The 17926-nt window shown below is 50.0% G+C and overlaps 1 protein-coding gene across 1 annotated transcript; it reads right to left on the bottom strand.

Moving 5' to 3' along the window:
- Window positions 1-972: 972 nt before the first annotated feature.
- On the bottom strand, window positions 973-12205 carry LOC119950562 (claudin-4-like). Its single transcript, XM_038773490.1, has 2 exons — window positions 11574-12205; window positions 973-1095 (listed from the first exon to the last, which is right to left on the bottom strand). The coding sequence occupies exons 1-2, from the start codon at window positions 12203-12205 to the stop codon at window positions 1083-1085; spliced, it is 645 nt and encodes a 214-aa protein (XP_038629418.1). The 3' UTR covers window positions 973-1082.
- Between the last annotated feature and the right edge of the window lie 5721 nt (window positions 12206-17926).

The raw sequence follows: 17926 nt of genomic DNA, 5'->3' as shown, positions 1-17926 counted from the left end.
AGCATATTAAGAACAGGTTTTTTTTACCCTTTGAGGGCACCTCAAGTTGGAAATTCCTTCTACGTCCTCTTGCAGTCTCAACAGCAGACAAATCGTATCAGTGGTGCTGCTGAGCTTTCAGCCACTGATTGTGATGGCACCTTGTAGAAGCCGCTGTTGTACATAATGAGACAGCAGTCTCCAATCTCCTCTATAGTCCTGCCATTTTCCCATATGGGTATTTAGTGTTGGGGGTGGGATACATGTGACAGTAACATTCTGGCCTTAGTCTTCATTAATGTTGGATTCTAAAGCCTGGGATATGACGTAATAAGGCCACCCACATTAGAATATATGGTAAAAACAATATGGAGCAAAGGAATGTCAAAGATTTAAAGATAGGATCATGCCAATTTTGTGAGACGCTTCCCATAAATAATACATCACAGAAATAGCAACATGAAATTGATATTCCACTTAGCACCAGTGGCTAGATCAGTGACGATTGTATTAAAATGAGACAGTTGCCTAAATGTTGTGTCTATCGGTTTAACAATGTTCATGTTGGAGAATAGAACATGTGCCATTTCGGACAAGTTGGAGATTGTTCAGGGTAAAGCTCCCTCTGCACAGCTCTGTTAGATCAGAGTAATACAGAGTAGAAACACCAAACGCTCCCATGTCAGGGGCACTCTTCAGAGTCATGGTCCCTCTACCCTGCCGCACCCCTAACCAATATCCCTTACTGCATTCAGTGCTGTGCAAAATCCTGTATCTTACAAATTCTCAATAAGGGTTTAGCCTAACTGCAATTGAAAACAAGACGCAGAGGTTAAAGCAAGAGTCTAACCCATTGTCCTGTCCAATTCCTCTATTGGGAGACTTGTTGAATTGAGTTTGGGGTTAACTGTTTGACTATGTTAAATCCACAGAAAGGAAAACACCAGGGACACAAATTCTGGTTCGTCGATGGCACTTTATTTCTCCCTTTAAGGTATAGTTTGATGACTTCTCTTTAATTTTCATCATCTCTAGGATGAAGTTGATACAGGAATTCCGGGTGTTTTTCCTGGTCCATATTCTCGACGTAGCAAATATTAGATTCAGAGGTTTATCCTGGAGATTACAAATAAATCATGGTGTCATCATGTACAGTACTGGAAACAAACTTCTCAATGAAAATGTTAGCTTACTTCCATATATGTACTCAAAACTACTTGCATTTGCATATCACCTTTAATGTGGCAAAATGTCCCAAGGTGCTCTGCAGGAGCGTCATAAGACAAATTTGACACTGAATCACATAAGAAGATATTTAATTAGGTGACCAAAAGGTTGTCAAAGAGGTTCTTTACAGGATGAGAGAGAGGGGTAAGATGGGGGAGAGGTTTGCTGGAATTCCAGACTTTAGGAGGTAGGCAGCTGAAGGCACGGCTGCTAGTGGCGGATTGATAAAGAATTAGGTGTTCACAAAGAGCCAGGTAGGAGCAGTGCAGAGATCTCGGATGGCCATAGCCTGGAGGGAGTTCCAGAGATAGGGAGGGGTGAGTAAATGGAGGGATGAGCATTGTAAAATGGAGGTTTTGCAAAATAAGGAGCCAGCATCAAACACAAAGTGTGATGGAATAAAAGGATGTGGGCCCACGATCATAGACATAATGAAAAGGTACACGCACATACAAGTGTCTAGCCCATTGAAAAAGAGAGACAAGCATTTATATAGAACTTTTCATGATGGCCACCTCCAAGTGCTTTATGCAAATGAAGTAATTTTGAAGTGCAGTCACCATTGTAATGTAGGAAAGGCAGCAACCAATTTGTGCACACCAAACACCCACAAACAGCAATACTGACAAGATAATCTGCTTTTTGTGATCTTGATTGAAGGATAAATATTGACCCAGGATACTGGGCATAGCTCCCCTGCTCTTCTTCGAAATAGCGCCAACCAATCTCTGAAATCCACCTGGGAGGTCAGACAGGGCCTTGGCTTAACATCTCATCCAAAATGAACTTCTGGTGGTGGCATGTAGGAGAAGGTCACACATAAGGAAGCTCCCCTCAGAGTTCCTTCTGCCCGGTTCCCAAGGAAATTGGTTGACAAACCTAATAGTATTCAAAGAAAGGATGTTGAAGGCTGTGAAAAAGACTGTTGGAAAGAAAGGGACGAGTGGTAGTCCTCCAATGGAACCAGAGAAAGTTTAAAGCTCACTGGGAGGAAAGATGGCAGAGGCCATCTCGGCTGATGTGGCCTCTCCCTGCACAGTAGAAAAGCTGAGTGGGGTAATGGAAATCGAATTTGAAAAACCATTCGGGAAGCACTTTGAAAGGCAAGGAAGGGAGATGATGGAAACCCTCAAAATGACTATTGAGGAGGCACTGGGCATGATAAAAGAGGAGTTGGAAAGGACTATGGAGGCAGTGAGAGGCATGGTGAGGTGCTGAAGGGGGTGGAGGAGACCTTGTCATGGCATAGCGATCAAATAGCCTCACTAGAGTCTGTGATGCTTGTTGTGTTATGTACTCTGGGATAACACATGCTGCAACTGGATGCAACTTAATCCAAAATATACTCCAGACCTTGAAATTAGTTCAATCTGATTTATTGAACCTGTCACACAGTTAGCACAGTTCTCTATGAATTCGACTCTCTGCTAACCTAAGTGTGGTTACTCTGTCTAACTGAACCAGACTAGCTCTTAGCCACATGCTGGAGGTGTGTTACTGTAAATACACCCTGACTCACTCTGTCGATGTTCATCAGTGGAAAGAGGCGGAGTGTGAGTGCCTCGTGCCTTTTATAGTGAGATACCACTCCTGAGTGTCCTGCCTGCTCATTGGTCATGTCCTGTTCCCTGTGTTCATTAGCTGCCTGTCTGTGCCTGTCTATATTATTTGCATGTCTGCATATCATGACAATGCAGGTGGTGGATGAGAGGAATAAAGCCTGGAGAGCGAATGTCGAGGACCTGGAAAACAGGCCAAGGAGACAGAACCTCAAGATTGTGGGGCTGCTGGAGGGGGTGGAGGGCCCAAGGCTGACCAAGTACTTTGCCCAGATGTTTGAAAAGTTGTTGCGTTGGGGAGGGGAATGAACAGATGTCCCCTCCTGAGCTGGATAGGGTTAACCGGATACTCCAGTAGAGGCCCCCAGTAGTGGCGAATGAGCCACCACCGGCGGTGATAGTCTGCTTCCATAGCTGCCAGAAGAAGGAGCAGATCCTCAAACTGGCCGGAGAAAATTGGGAGGTGAGGTGGGAAGGAAGCAGCATCCAAAATTATCAAGATATCGGACCAGAGTTTGCAAAGAGGCGGAGTCCTTTTTAAGGCAATGTTGACGCTGTATAAAAGTGAAGTGCGTTTTGGTGTGGTGTTCCCGGTGAGGCTGAAAGTTACACATAACTCAAAAGATCATTTTTGCAAGACGGTGGTGGAGGCGGAGGTGCTTGTCAAAGAACAAGGACTTGGACTGAATTTAAAGGGTTTGAATGGGACTTTTAATGGATGTTGATGGGATAGGATTTTTCGGGGATGTGTCAATATTTTGTATATATGTTTGGTTAACAGAGGTTTATTGTTCTGTATTGGAATGTGTATGTTGTTGGCGGATTGACGAGGGGACTAAAGTAGTGTAGTTGGAGACATTGGTTAAGGCAGCGATGTACATGATATATGGCCCAAGGTGGAATGTTGAGAACTGTAAAGGCTTTGGTTATTCTTTTGTAGCGGGGGTAGGCGGTGGGGTTTTTGTCTCTTTTCTGTGTTCTTGGGGTTTGGGCCCTGGCAGTTATTTTCTGTAAACAGGAGTGACGGCTGCGGCCTGTTTGACGTGCTTAGACAGATTTTAATGTGCCTAGTGTATTTGTTTGGTGGGTGGAGGGGGGTATTTTGGTATTTGGTGGATGGTAAGCAGGGAGCATGGCTTGACAGGACATAGTTTGCATTTTCTTGACTTGGGAGTGGGGGGAGAGGGTAGAATGCTGATGATGACCAGGGCCGGGATTCTCCCCACCTTTAGGGGCTAGGCCCGCGCCGGAGTGGTTGGCGCCACGCCGACTGGCACCAAAACCGGCGCCAATGGCCTTTCACGCCGGCCGGCCGGCGTCGGGGCTGGCCAAAAGGCCTTTGCTGGTTCGCGCATGCGCCGGTGCATCAGCGGGCGCTGACGTCACCACTGGCGCATGTGCGGTAAGGGGTTCTCTTCCGCCTCCGCCATGGTGGAGGCCGTGGTGGCGGCGGAAGGAAAAGTGTGCCCCCATGGCACTGGTCCGCCTACCGATCGGTGGGCCCCGATCGCGGGCCAGGCCACCGTGGGAGCACCCCCCCAGGGTCCTATCGCCCCGCGCCTCCCCCCCCCAGGACACCAGGGGCCCGCTCACGCCGCCAATCCCGCCACCACCAGAGGTGGTTGAAACCACGTCGGCGGGATTGGTCTCTCAGCGGCGAGACTTCGGCCCACCGCGGGCCGGAGAATCGCCGTGGAGGGCACGCCGATCGGTGCGGCACGATTTCCACCCCCGCCAGGTCAGGGAGGGAGGTATGTGATAGTCACTGGGACCCTGGAAGGTAAATTAGTGGTGCTGGTGAATGTATACGCCCCAAACTGAGATGATGTAACATTCATGAGGAGATTGCTGGCCGCAATACCAGATTTGAAATTAAAATGAAAATCGCTTATTATCACAAGTAGGCTTCAAATTACGTTGCTGTGAAAAGACCCTAGTCGCCACATTCCGGCACCTGTTCGGGGAGGTTGGTACGGGAATTGAACCCGCGCTGCTGGCCTGCCGAGGTCTGCTTTCAAAGCCAGTGATTTAGCCCTGTGCTAAACCAGCCCCTAAATAAAGCCCATGAATTTGGGCACGCACCAATTGATTCTGGGAGGAGATTTGAATTGTGTTTTGAATCCGAAATTTGACCCGTCTAAGTTGTTGGCCCCTTCAGGGGTGGCAATGGTGTTTATGGAGGAGACGGGGCAAGCAGACTAGTAGTAGTTCATCCACAGGAGTGAAGAATTTTCCTTTTTCTCTCCAGTTCATAAAGTATACTCGAGAATCGATATTTTCCTGATGACAAGAGCTCTTCTTCGGGGTGAGGAAAGCTGAATATTCAGTGATAGTCATTTCAGACCACACTTCACATCGAATAGATTTGGCATTAGAGATAGGACCAATTGGACGGCAGCAAGGTATTTGTTAGGGTAGAATGGGGGTATCTTTTTGCAGACATAGAGATTTGGGTTGGGGCCCAGATTTTTGTCTTGGATACAATTGTTGTACAAGGGTCCCTCAGCTGGTGTCCATATCAATAACACGAGCTCGGAGTACTTTCAATTAAATTGAGGAATGCAAATGCCCTATGTCCCCGTTCCTGTTTACATTGACAATTGGGCCTCTGGCCATCGCTTTGAGGGCTTTGTATAAGTGAAGGGGGATAATGAGGGGCACGGGACGGCGTGTGTCCCTGGGTGTCCCTGTATGATGACGACCTTTTGCTATATGTGACAGACCCGATCCCCACCACGGGTGATATAATGGAACTGTTGAGGTGCTTTGGCTCCTTTTCAGAAAATAAGCTGAACTTGGAAAAGAGAGAGTGATTTCCGGTGAACCCCGGCGCATGCGCGGTAGGGGGGTTCTCTTCCGCCTCTGCCATGGTGGATGCCGTGGCGGCGGCGGAAGAAAAAGAGTGCCCCCACGGGAGGGGAGCCAATCTGTGGGTGCTACCGTTTCGCATAGCAGGTTCCAGTTTTTGGTACCTGGGAGTTCAAATGGCTCAGGACTGGGCCCGACTTCATAAATTGAATTACACAAGATTGGTGGGTAGAGTCAAAATCCACCTGAAAGGTGGGATAACTTTCCCCGTCCTTGAGGGGCAGGGTCCAGTCGATTAAGGTAAACATGCTGCCACGATTTTTGTTTTTGTTCCTGTGTCAGCCAGTTTTCATTCCTAAATTCTTTTTTGGGAGGGTCGAGTAGTTGATTACATCCTTTATATGTGCGGGCAAGACCTCGAGGATTCGTAGGGCAACCCTTCAACGGGATAGACAGTCAGTAGGCCTGGTATTGCCGAACCTGGGGCTGGAGTCTCCCCTCCCTGGAGGGGCGGGGGGTCCCGGCGGGATGGAGAGGTGTAAATCACTCCGGCGTCGGGCTCCCACAAAGGTGCGGATTTCTCCGCACCTTTAGGGGCCAAGCCCTCACCTTGAGGGGCTAGGCCCGCGCTGGGGTGGTTCCCGTCCTGCCGGCTGGCGTGAACGGCCGGCGGAAGTCCGCGCATGCGCCGGAGTGTCGGCAGCTGCTGACGTCATCCCCGCACACGTGCAGGGGAGGGGGTCACTTCAGTGTCAGCCATCGCGGAGGCTATGGCCGACGCGGAAGGAAAAAAGTGCCCCCACGGCACAGGCCCACCCGTGGGTCCGTGGGCCTCGATCGTGGGCCAGGCCACCGTGGGGGCACCCCCCCGGGACCAGATCGCCCCGCGGCCCCCCCCCCCCCCCCAGGACCCCGGAGCCCGCCCGCGCTGCCAGTCCCGCCGGTAAGGGAGGTGATTTGATTCACGCCAGCGGGAGAGGCATTACAGCAGCGGGACTTGGGCCCATCGCGGGCCGGAGAATCGCCAGGGGGGTGGGGGCCCGCCGACCGGCGTGGCGCAATTCCCGCCCCCGCCAAATATCCGGTGCCGGAGAATTCGGCAGCTGGCGGGGGCGGGATTCATGCCGCCCCCCGGCGATTCTCCGACCCGGCGGGGGGTCAGAGAATCCAGCCCATGGAGACAATTCCAGCAGCATTTTAAGTTCCAGTCAGTGTCGAAACCTGGATCCCATTTGTGCCAACCATCTGTTTGAGCCTGCGAGTTTGGATGCCACATTCGGGGGGTGGGAAGAGAGGTGGTAATTTGTTCCTGGAGGGGGGGTTTGCCAGTCTAGAAAGATTGTAGGAAACATTTACACTCTCGGCATCAGGTTTATTCAGATATCTTCAAGTTCGCAATTTAGTGAAAGGTATTTTCCCGACATTCCTCATGGTGCCGCCAACATCTCCAATGGAGAGGGTTCTTTCACTCGCAGGGTTGGAAAATGGGAGCACTTCCAGTATTCATGGATGGACTATGTCAGAGGATTCAGTGTCGGTGGAGGTCTCAAGGCCAGGTGGGAGGAGGAGGGCTTATATTAGATGACGAGTGTGAACGACGCCCTTCCCAGGGTAAACTCCCTGGCCTCGTGCACGAGGCTTGGTTTAATCCAATTTAAAGTTGCTTTCAGGTCACACCTGACTAGGTCCAGAATGAATTATTTCTTTGCAGGGATGGAGGACATGTGCAAGCGCTGTTCAGGAGATCCGGCTAACCACACACACACATGTTCTGGTCTTGTCCCAAGCTTGTGGGTTTCTGGGTCTCCTCCTTTAGCACCATGTCACCATGTCCTGAAGATTGAGCTGGAGCCCTGGTGACCATATGTGAGGTATCAGACTCGCCAGAGAGCAGACGCGTGAAGGGGCCGATGTCCTGGCCTTCGCTTTGCTGATTTCCCGAAGACAAGTACTGCTGGGGTGGAGGTCGCCATCTCTACCTATTGCCTCAGTGTAGCTGGGAGCCTTGATGGAGTTCCTATGGCTTGAGAAAGTCAAGTACACCACGAGTGAAGCAATCAAGGGGTTCTATCGAAGATGGCAGCCGTTTATTGTCTATTTCAAGGAATTGATCATCATTAGCTGTTATGGGGGAGAAGGGAAGGTTATGTGAGGGTGTGTTTTAAATATGTATTTGAGTTTATCCTTTCTTGTTAATTTGTATTATATAAAATGAAAAATTTGAATTAAAACATTTTTTAAAAACTCATCAAAAAGATGGCACCTGAGACAGTGCAGCACTCATTCAGTACTATACTGGACAGTCATGATGGATTATTGATCAATGCAGGATCAAAGCACCTGAATCATTGATGTTCGAAGCCAGACTACCTGAGGTGATCTTACAATTAAACGCCACGGGTGGGATTCTCCTTTGGCTGATGCCGAAATCGTGAAATGCGATTTGGGGGATAATCGGTTCCGATGCCAAAATCACGGTGGCCACTGATTTGACACCAAATCGCAATTGTCCGTCACCTTGACAGTGAGGTCAATGCAGTCCAGAACGCACATACAGTAAGCACCATTTGCATGTCATTAGCGGGCCTGACCTGGTATTCTCCGGGGCCTCCGTGATTCTGCTCCTCCAATGGACCGAGTTCCCATGGCACGGTTCACTTGCGCTTTTAATAATCATGAAATCGGCATCATGGCTGATGAGGGAGAGAGAGGAGGTAGGTCACAGAGTGGGCAACTGTGGGCTGCCGGGCTGGACACTGGCCGGGCTGGCTGGGGTGGTCATCCCTGTCAGGACTGGGGGAGGGTGATGGGCGAATGGGCCGAGTGGCCGGAGTGACACCCCCATGGGACTAGGGTGGTGTCTAGTCACAGATCCCCATTATCACGGCTTGCACGGCAGCCATCTTGCTGCGCACCCCACTGACCACCCACCTTGATCCCTGGTTCGGCAGATTGACACCAGCCGCATGGGTTCCCCTTAACCTTCCCACCCCCGCACCGCACCTTCCACCATACCCACACCACCCGGCTGCCACCTGATGGCACCCCGTACCCTGAGGCTCTCCCACCACCTGGCACTGCCAGTCCTGGAGGCCCGCTCTGGTCTTGGCCAGGGTCCACATGCTTGCGGCCATGGAACACAGGGCGTGGACCATCTCCCTTTGGGACTGGGCACCTCCCTCTGTGTCTGTGCAGTGTCGGGCAGTGCCTGGGCAATGCCGCTGATGTTCCCAGCCTTGATCTACTGTGACTGGGCCATGCTCAGGAGCGCCGCTGCGATTTCCAGGTGGCTCTGGGACGTCTGTGAGGTGGTAACCCTGTGCATGACCTTCTCCTGGGGAGGGGAGTGGAAATGACAGAAAACGACAATCCAACGCAAGCAGCCCAGTGGATGGGCAGCTGCTGGCTCCAGTGGCCAGGGCATGCTGTCATGGTGGCTGGTATGGGTGCCGGCATGTGGTGCAGGATGGGAGTTCGGACACCCTCCGAGTTGGGGGAGTAGGGTTACAGGTATGTGGGACAGGGGTTAATGACAGGGGCACAGTGCTGCCGACTCGCCCTGGCTGCCCTGAGGAGGTCGTGCAGTTTCTTTCGGTACTGTGCTCAAGGCCTCTGCCACCTGCGCCCAGGCATGGTGAATGGCAGTAGCTGCCAGCCTCCTTCCCGGGCCTGGGTACAGAGCCATCCGCCTCTCCTCCACGGTGTCCAGGAGGGTCTCGAGCTCTGCGCCCACGAAACGTGGGACCGCGCGTCTTACTGCTATCTTGTTGGCTGGGCTGGTGTGTATGGGAAGTGAAGTGTGTATATGCACGTGCAGCTTGTCAGCCTCCTGAGTGTCAATCCTGGACCCAGCAAATCCGGCATCATTTCCCATTGGAATCAATTGTGTTCCACGTGGCGCCGGTTCTAGACCCTCGACAGTCGCTGAATCGGTCCAGATGCAGCGCCAGTTTTGGTCATGGATCGCCACGAATTCTGCGCCGCTGTCAAACGGAGAATTCTGCCCCACATCTCTCTGAGTGATAAATGAGATGTCTCCATCAATGAATGATAGGTTAAAGAGACTGCTCACTGAACAGGGATCAGTTACAGAATTTGTAACTGCCCGATCTGAACCTGCTCCACAATATTCAATTATTTGTATGGCTTTTATAACCATCATTGCAACATGAATAGCACATTTTCAGAGCACATTTTCAGTTTGGGAATGATGTTGGTGGGACATTCCAGAAACCCCACAAAGCCACGTAAAAATATTCCATTCACCATCAGCAACCTCCAGTGCACAGCTAAGTTCTGCAGTCATTAGCAACAGCCCTCATGTTCAACTCAAAGCAACAGGACCGCTGTTTGATGTCAGAATCACAGACAGGAGTCGCAGCTCAGATTCCCCAAGCAGCAGTAATCACCATCGCTCCTATTGTCATAGAACCATAGAATGTGAGTGAAGAAGGAGGCCATTCGGCCCATCGAGTCTACACCGGCCCTTGAAAGAGCACACCTCCACTCTATCCCCGTAACCCCACCTAACATTTGTATACTAAGGGGCAATTTAGCATGGCCAATCCACCTAACCTGCACAGCTCTGGACTGTGGGAGGAAACCGGAGCACCCGGAGGAAACCCACGCAGACACGGGGAGAAAGTGCAAACTCCACACAGACAGTGACCTAAGGCTGGAATTGAACCCGGGTCCCCGGAGCTGTGAGGCAGCAGTGCTAACCGCTGTGCCACTGTGCCGCCCGAGTTCAGTCAGTGAGACAGAATCCAAAAAATTCCAAGCTTTCATTCCTCCAATTTGTGTTGAGTTGCTGATCACGTTTGTGATTACGTGTGGGAAATTACAAGTGACTACAGTATTCCTGGGCTAGCGATCAAAAAATCAATCAGTATTCACGTATTAATTGTTTTCCGTTCTGTGACTCGCTCTCCGGTGTCTGTGTATATGTAACATATACTCCTGAACCCCATGTTTCGATTCCCGTCTGTAACTCACTTCTGGGTATCTGCTAATCTACAGATAAAACCCCTCAAATACCTCAATTACATTCCAGCCTGAAATGTATTTCCACATATCTGTTTATAAAGTCGCCATAGTCCCAGATGCTTTTCCCTTGGAGGGGGAGAGCTGACTGGTGGTGATTTAACCTCAGGATTACCACACCTCGGGCGAGGGATGAGTTTGAGAAGGCGGGTATGAGAATTGAACCCACACTGCTGGCCTTTCTCTGCATCACAAACCAGCAGTCCAGCCAACTGAACTAAATCAGCCCCCATATATCTGTTAACATTATAAACCACTAAAAACTTTCCATTAGACTCCAGTCTGTAAATCATGCCCAGATATCCGTTACTCTCCATATAAAACCCCTCCCCTCCCAAACTCTCATTTAGATCCCAGAACTCACTCACAAAATATTTATTACTCTATACCCAAACCCCCCCAATCCCCTTGTTTAGATTCCAGCATGTAACTCACACCCGAGTCCTGTTATTTCACTACTGAAATTGCAAGATCCCTCTTTCCACATGGAGTTTGTCTCAATTCAGTATGCCTGACTGAAGATACCTGAGTTATTGTTAACCAATAAAATATAACTTACTCTGGGATATTTGTTGTTCTCCATTTATTATGAATTGCGATGCTACCATAGAGCCGTCTGTGTCCCTGAGTAAAACCAATCTTTTGTATTAATGATAACTTGTGTTTATATCCTGACGTTAACATAGTCAAACATTCCAGGGCAAGTTTGGGAGAGTCACGGTCACAAAGCACGGATGTTAAAATTAGCCCAGTGCAGGAATAGGAGTCAATATAAGTCTGTGAGCATAGGGGTGATGAGTGAATGGGATGTGACGTGGATTAGGATATGGACAGCAGATTTTTAGATGAGTTGAAGTATCTATAGCTGGAAGATGGGAGGCTGGCCATGCAAGTGCTGGAATATTTGAGCCTAGATGTGTCAAAGGACATGGATAAGGATTTCAGCACCATCGTTACCTGTTTCCTGGAACTGTGGATTGATACAGAGCACGGTTCCTCATGGATCCTTTAGTCCGCTCACTGTTTGCTGGGCACGAGCAGCAGAGGATGGTACCCCCGAGTGCAAGGACACAAGTTGAACCCCACCCCAGGAACAGAGCGTCTCCTAGATCTGCCTTCATTGAAATGGGCACCAGAGGGTTGTAGAAGTCAGCCACGATGTTCCCAGCAGTCCAGGAGACTGGAATCAGGACACATGTTCCTGCCAGGATGAATAAAGCTCCTCCAGTTACAGTCAGTGAGGCCTTGAACCTCTCCTCACCCCTCGCAAACTTGGTGCACTTCATGCCTGCACTCGACACCACCATGGCTAAAATGCCCAGTGCCACGGCCAAGCACATGAGAGCTCTGGCTGCCTGTAGGTCAGATGGCAATGCGAGCAGTGAGTCATGTATGTCACAGCTCAGGAGACCCCCGCTGTCATTGATGCAGCTCATCCAAATCCCCTCCCAGCCCTCCTCCACCGTCAGGATCGTACTGCCGGCGAGATTACGGATTTTCCACTGCGGGATTGCCATAGCAACGCAGGCCATGAACCACCCAACCGTGGCCGTGATGAATCCCACCACCTGGAAGCAAGCACTCACCATTGCAACCACGCAAAATCCCTCAACACTCTCCCACTGTTGCCCCAAGGCAGCTGCCTCTCCTTTTTTTATTGTAGGTCCCTCGATGATAGTCAGAGTCACAATCACCAGTTCACAGGTGAATGACCGTGAAAATGAAAAGGAACGCTGGCATCAGACTGAAGAGTTCTCGGCTCGACCATCTCTCACTAGCAAAGGCACAAAGGAAGGCAACTGATACTGCGATCGGCTCCCTGTGCAGGTACTGAAGGATGGATTTCTGTGTGGGAGGGACAGGGGGAGAAGGAATGGAAAAATAGTGACAGGTCAAACAGGCCACCAATCAGATTTGCAACCAAAAGGCAGGCTGCTGAAAATCGATTCATGAAAGTGTTTAATTGTAAACCCATTAGCTGTAAAGTTTTAAACACTGTTGCCTTTTAAATCACTGAAGCAAAACTTACAGACATGGACAGGAGAGAACTGAAATCCTTCTTTCCTTTTCCTTACAGTCCATAATCAATGTTATTCTTGGGAAAGGAAAGAGCTTCATTGTTTATATATTATGTTTAGAGTTACAGATATTTGTGAGTGATTTACAGGCTGGAAATTAACTGAAGGAATCAGGGGTGAGCGGAGTTTATGTATACAATAACAAATATTTGTTTTTCTCAACCCGAGTGTGTGGTCATTTTTTAAATAACCAGTAGCAAGCTTTTGGGGGTTTAAATAAAAAGGATTACTTATTTGCATATTCATCCCAAAGGTCTAATGGTACATCATTACACACACACACACACACACTCAAGAAAGATACAGTTCAAGAGGATAGTGCACTTTTACAAGTGCAAACATAAGCATAGTTCATAATTCATGGCCTGAATTTATTTTATTTTATTTTTAATTATTTATTTTCAAAATAAATTTAGAGTATCCAATTCATTTTTCCCAATTGAGGGGCAATTTAGTGTGGCCAATCCACCTACCCTGTACATCTTTGGTTTGTGGGGCAAAACCCATGCAGACACGGGGAGAATGTGCAAACTCCACCAAAGCCAAGATCGAACCTGGGACGTCGGTGCCGTGAGGCAGCCGTGCTAACCACTGCACCACCATGCTGCCCCCTTGGCCTGGATTTATGCCCCCCCCACAACCCCCAGTGGGCTTTGAGGCAGGGAGGTGTAAAATTGCTCCCCATCCTGCTTTGGACAGGAAGCCCACCCTTGCCCCAATTAATGTCTTTAATGGCAACTTAAAGATCTTTTCCCACCCAGCCTCAGTTTTTCAGCTGGAGCAAATGAATCATCGGGCGGGGGTGCGGGGGGGGTGGGGGTGGGGGAGTTGGAATAAAAATGTTAAAAGCCCACATAGCTCCACGGTCCCAGGTTCGATTCCGGCTTGGGTCACTGTCTGTGCGGAGTCTGCACATCCTCCCCGTGTGTGCGTGGGTTTCCTCCGCGTGCTCCGGTTTCCTCCCACAGTCTAAAGATGTGCGGGTTAGGTGGATTGGCCATGATAAATTGCCCTTAGTGTCCAAAATTGCCCTTAGTGTTGGGTGGAGTTACTGGGTTATGGGGATAGGGTGGAGGTGTTGACCTTGGGTAGGGTGCTCTTTCCAAGAGCCGGTGCAGACTCGATGGACTGAATGGCCTCCTTCTGCACTGTACATTTTATGTCTATGTCTAAATCTCAGTTGGAAAAGCGGGGGGGTGCCTTCATCAGAAGCCTCCTTCTGATGGTAGTCACTCTCCCCTGAAGCCCGGAGACCTTCCCCCCACTCCCCCACCCTCCCCCGCTCTTTCCTCCAGTACCTCAGTTGTCCCCCTCATGGCCCCCCCCAGGTGCCCTCCAACCCTCCCCTCTCCAGGATCCCTACCACTTACCTGGCTTCTATGTCGCAACACTTAATGCCAGGCAGATCGCTGCGCTGCTTTTTCCTGCCTGGACAGGCTGGGGACCTGCCAGTCAATCTGATTGGGCAGCAGCTCTCCAAGACGGGATTTCCTCCAGGTGACAGATGGTCGTCCCGTCTGCAGCCAATCAATGCTCATTAGAACATAAAATGGCAGCAGGTCTGGTGGTGGGGCTGAGCTCCCACATCTGAAAAATCCACGCCCATGCGTGTGGCTCATTGAAGGATAAAGAGTAATTGCAGGTCTGTTGAACAAGGTGTTTTCACTCCTGCATGGGTAGTCTAGTTTTAAAACTGGAATTGTATCAAATGATTATTTCAGGATTTCTTCGAAGAGACCGATGTTCAGCAGGTCACAAGGTAGTTTTCTTACCAGGAGGTCAAATATCTGTACTGATAGACTTTGAAAAGGAATCATACGAACAGATGAATTTGGAGCAGATGAAGGCCTCTCGACCCCTCGAACCAGCTCCACCATTCAATAAGATCGCGGCTCATTTGATTGTAACCTCAACCCCACATTTACACCTAGCCCTAATAACGTTTTACCCCCTTGCTTATCAAGAATCTATCGAGCTCTGCCTTAAAAATACTCAAAGGCTCTGCTTCCACTGCCTTTTGACGAAGAACATTCTGGAGAAAAAAAATTCTCCTCATCTTCATCTTAAGTGGGTGACGCCTTATTTTTAATCAGTGACCTCCTAGTTTTAGATTCTCCCACAAGAAGAAACATTCTCTCCACATCCACCTTCTCAACACCTCTCAGGATCATATTTGTTTCAATCAATGGTCTTGGAGACTTTAAGGTGCAGCCACCTCCAAGTTTTAAAATGCGTGGGAGTGACTGTCGTTTTCTGCCGCTGCTGGTTCTCGCTGCATTCTTTGCAGACAGTCCGGTTTCTTGCTGATTCTTGACGTAATGGGCTGGATTTTCAGCAAGTCGGAATGAGTCAGGGCATTAAAAATGGTGGGCGGGTCCCGATTCCAGGATTCGCAACCTCATTCCTGGGGTTTCTGATTTTCAGGAGTGCCCTTTCAGGGTGTAGATTTGTTTGGGGTGTGAGCCCACACCTTGCACTCCTGACCTGACCGACTCCATTGCAGGGATAAGCGTATCCTCAACCTTTCCATGGGGTTGGGCCAGCTTTTCAAAGAGCCATGGGTCACGGCACCTCAGATGCGTAGTGACTCAGTCTGCATGAAGGAACCCTTTTTTAAAAAAATACTTTTTATTCAAAATTGTTCTCATATTTTCAACAACAAACCCCCCATTACAAAAATAAGAGAAACAACAAAAAACGCATAAATAAACAGAGTATAGCTATATCACACATTCCCCCCAGGCTACATGCCCCCCATTAAACAATAAACAATAATAAATACAATAGTAAACACAAAGTACCCCCCCCCCCCCCCGGGTTGCTGCTGCTGCTGACCATCTCCTAACGTTCCACTATAAAGTCTAGGAACGGTTGCCACCGCCTGAAGAACCCTTGCACGGATCCTCTTAAGGGAAATTTTACCCACTCTAATTTAATAAACCCTGCCATGTCGCTGATCCAGGCTTCCACACTTGGGGGCCTCGCATCCTTCCACTGCAACAGAATCCTCTGCCGGGCTACCAGGGCCTCCTGCACTCCCGGCTCGTCCGATACCCCAAATATTGCGAGCCCCCAGCTCGGCTTAACCCGGGTGTCACCACCTTCGACACCGTCCTTGCAATGCCCCTCCAGAACTCATCCAGTGCTGGGCACGCCCAGAACATGTGGGCATGGTTTGCCAGGCTCCCTGAACACCTCGCACATCTGTCCTCTACCCCTTAAAACCGACTCAGCCTTGCCCCAGTCATGTGCGCCCTGTGCAGAACCTTAAATTGTATCAGGATAAGCCTGGCGCAAGAGGAGGAAGAATTTACCCTACCCAGGGCGTCCGACCACGTACCCTCGTCTATCTCCTCCCCAAGCTCCTCCTCCCATTTACCTTTTAGCTCCTCCATCGAGGCCTCCTCCTCCTCCTGCATCTCCTGGTAGATCGCCGAGACCTTGCCCTCTCCAACCCACGCCCCCGAGAGCACCCTTACCTGGATCCTGCGTGCTGGCAACAGCGGGAATGCCCTTATCTGCCGTCTTATGAACGACCTTACCTGCATGTACCTGAAGGCATTTCCAGGGGGAGCCCAAATTTTTCCTCCAACGCCCCAAGTCTCGTGAACGTCCCATCTATAAACAAGTCCCCCATCCTTCTAATACCTGCCCTGTGCCAGCTCAGGAACCCCCCATCCATTCTCCCCGGGACAAACTGATGGTTCTCTCGGATCGGGGACCACACCGAAGCCTCTACCTCCCCCCTGTGGCGTCTCCATTGCCCTCAAATTTTGAGGGATGCCGCCACCACTGGACTCGTGGTGTACCTTGTCGTCGGGAGCGGCAGCGGTGCCGTCACCAACGCTCTCAGGCACGTGCCCACACAGGATGCGATCTCCAGCCTCTTCCACGCCGCCCTCTCCCCCTCCATTACCCACTTGTGTATCATCGCCACGTTAGCAGCCCAGTGGTACCCGCATAGATTAGGCAATGCCAGCCCTCCTCTGTCACTGCTCCGCTCCAGAAACACCCTTCTCACCCTCGGGGTCTTCTTCGCCCATATAAACCCATAATGCTTCTGCTGACCCGCTTAAAATAGGCCTTAGGGATCAGGATGGGGAGGCACTGGAATATAAAAAGGAACCTCGGGAGCACCGTCACCTTCACCGACTGCACCCTACCCACCAGTGAGAGCGGCAGCATATTGCACCTTTTAAACTCCGCCTCCATTTGTTCCACCAGCCTCGTCAGGTTGAGCTTGTGTAGGGCCCCCCAGCTCCTGGCCACCTGGATCATGAAGGAACCCTTTCAAAGGTAAGTTCAGAAGGTCCTCCTCATGCCTCCCATGGCAGGCTATACTTGTATAACACCTATTGGCCCTCATGCCCCCAAACCAGGCTGTGACATTTCCCTTCCAATTCTCGCACTATAAACTGACGAACATTTATTAATTGGTCATTTATCTAACTGCTATATGTGGTATCCTGCTGTGCTGACCTTGAACTGTTGGACTTTAACCTGGTGTTGTAAGACTTCTTACTGTGCTCACCCCAGTCCAACGCCGGCATCTCCACATCAGTGCTGAACTTGGTTACTGCATTCCCCTACATTGCAACAATGACTCCACTCCAAAAAAAGTATTTCACTGGCGGTGGAGCAGTTTAGGAAGTCCTGAGCATTTGAATAGGAATTCTGTCGGGTGTCAGTTAGGGCTCCATCTGGTGGCAGAGGTGGGAATTGATTCATTCTCTTTTCAGAGGAAGCACAGCCAGTTGGAGAAGCAGGAAACCTGACAGAAAGAAGCTAACACACCCTTGAACAGGCAGTTTACCCTTCAGTGAGGTCCCTTATAGCCTCCTCGACTAAACATTGTGTGGGCAGAACAGGAGAAAATCATTCAGCTCGTCGTGTATACGCCAGCTTTCCGAATGACGAAGGCACCTCTGGTATCTTCTCCCTGTGACCCTGCGCATTCTTATTTTTCAGGTAATGGCTGGAATTTTCCAGAGCTCTCCCACCCCGCAATGGGTTTTCCCACAGCAGAGGCAGTCTGTTACTGGCCGCTGGGGGGCTCTTCCGGGCCCGTCAAAGTCAAGAGAAGTGGCGGGTGAAAAATTCCTTTTGAGGTTGGGACCCCAGAATCAGTTCTTAACTTACAGCTAACTTCAAATTGTCCATATATATGTTTCTGGAACATAACCTCTTCATTCACCTGTGGAAGGAGCAGCGCTCCGAAAGCTAGTGTTTGAA

The sequence above is a fragment of the Scyliorhinus canicula genome, chromosome 1 (assembly GCF_902713615.1).
Source record: "Scyliorhinus canicula chromosome 1, sScyCan1.1, whole genome shotgun sequence".
In the NCBI taxonomy this organism is placed as follows: Eukaryota; Metazoa; Chordata; class Chondrichthyes; order Carcharhiniformes; family Scyliorhinidae; genus Scyliorhinus; species Scyliorhinus canicula.
This window is presented reverse-complemented; position numbering and strand designations above follow the sequence as displayed.

Coding starts and splice junctions, on each gene's coding strand:
- LOC119950562 (XM_038773490.1), bottom strand. CDS start 12,205: ATGGTGAGTGCTTGCTTCCAGGTGGTGGGATTCATCACGGCCACGGTT.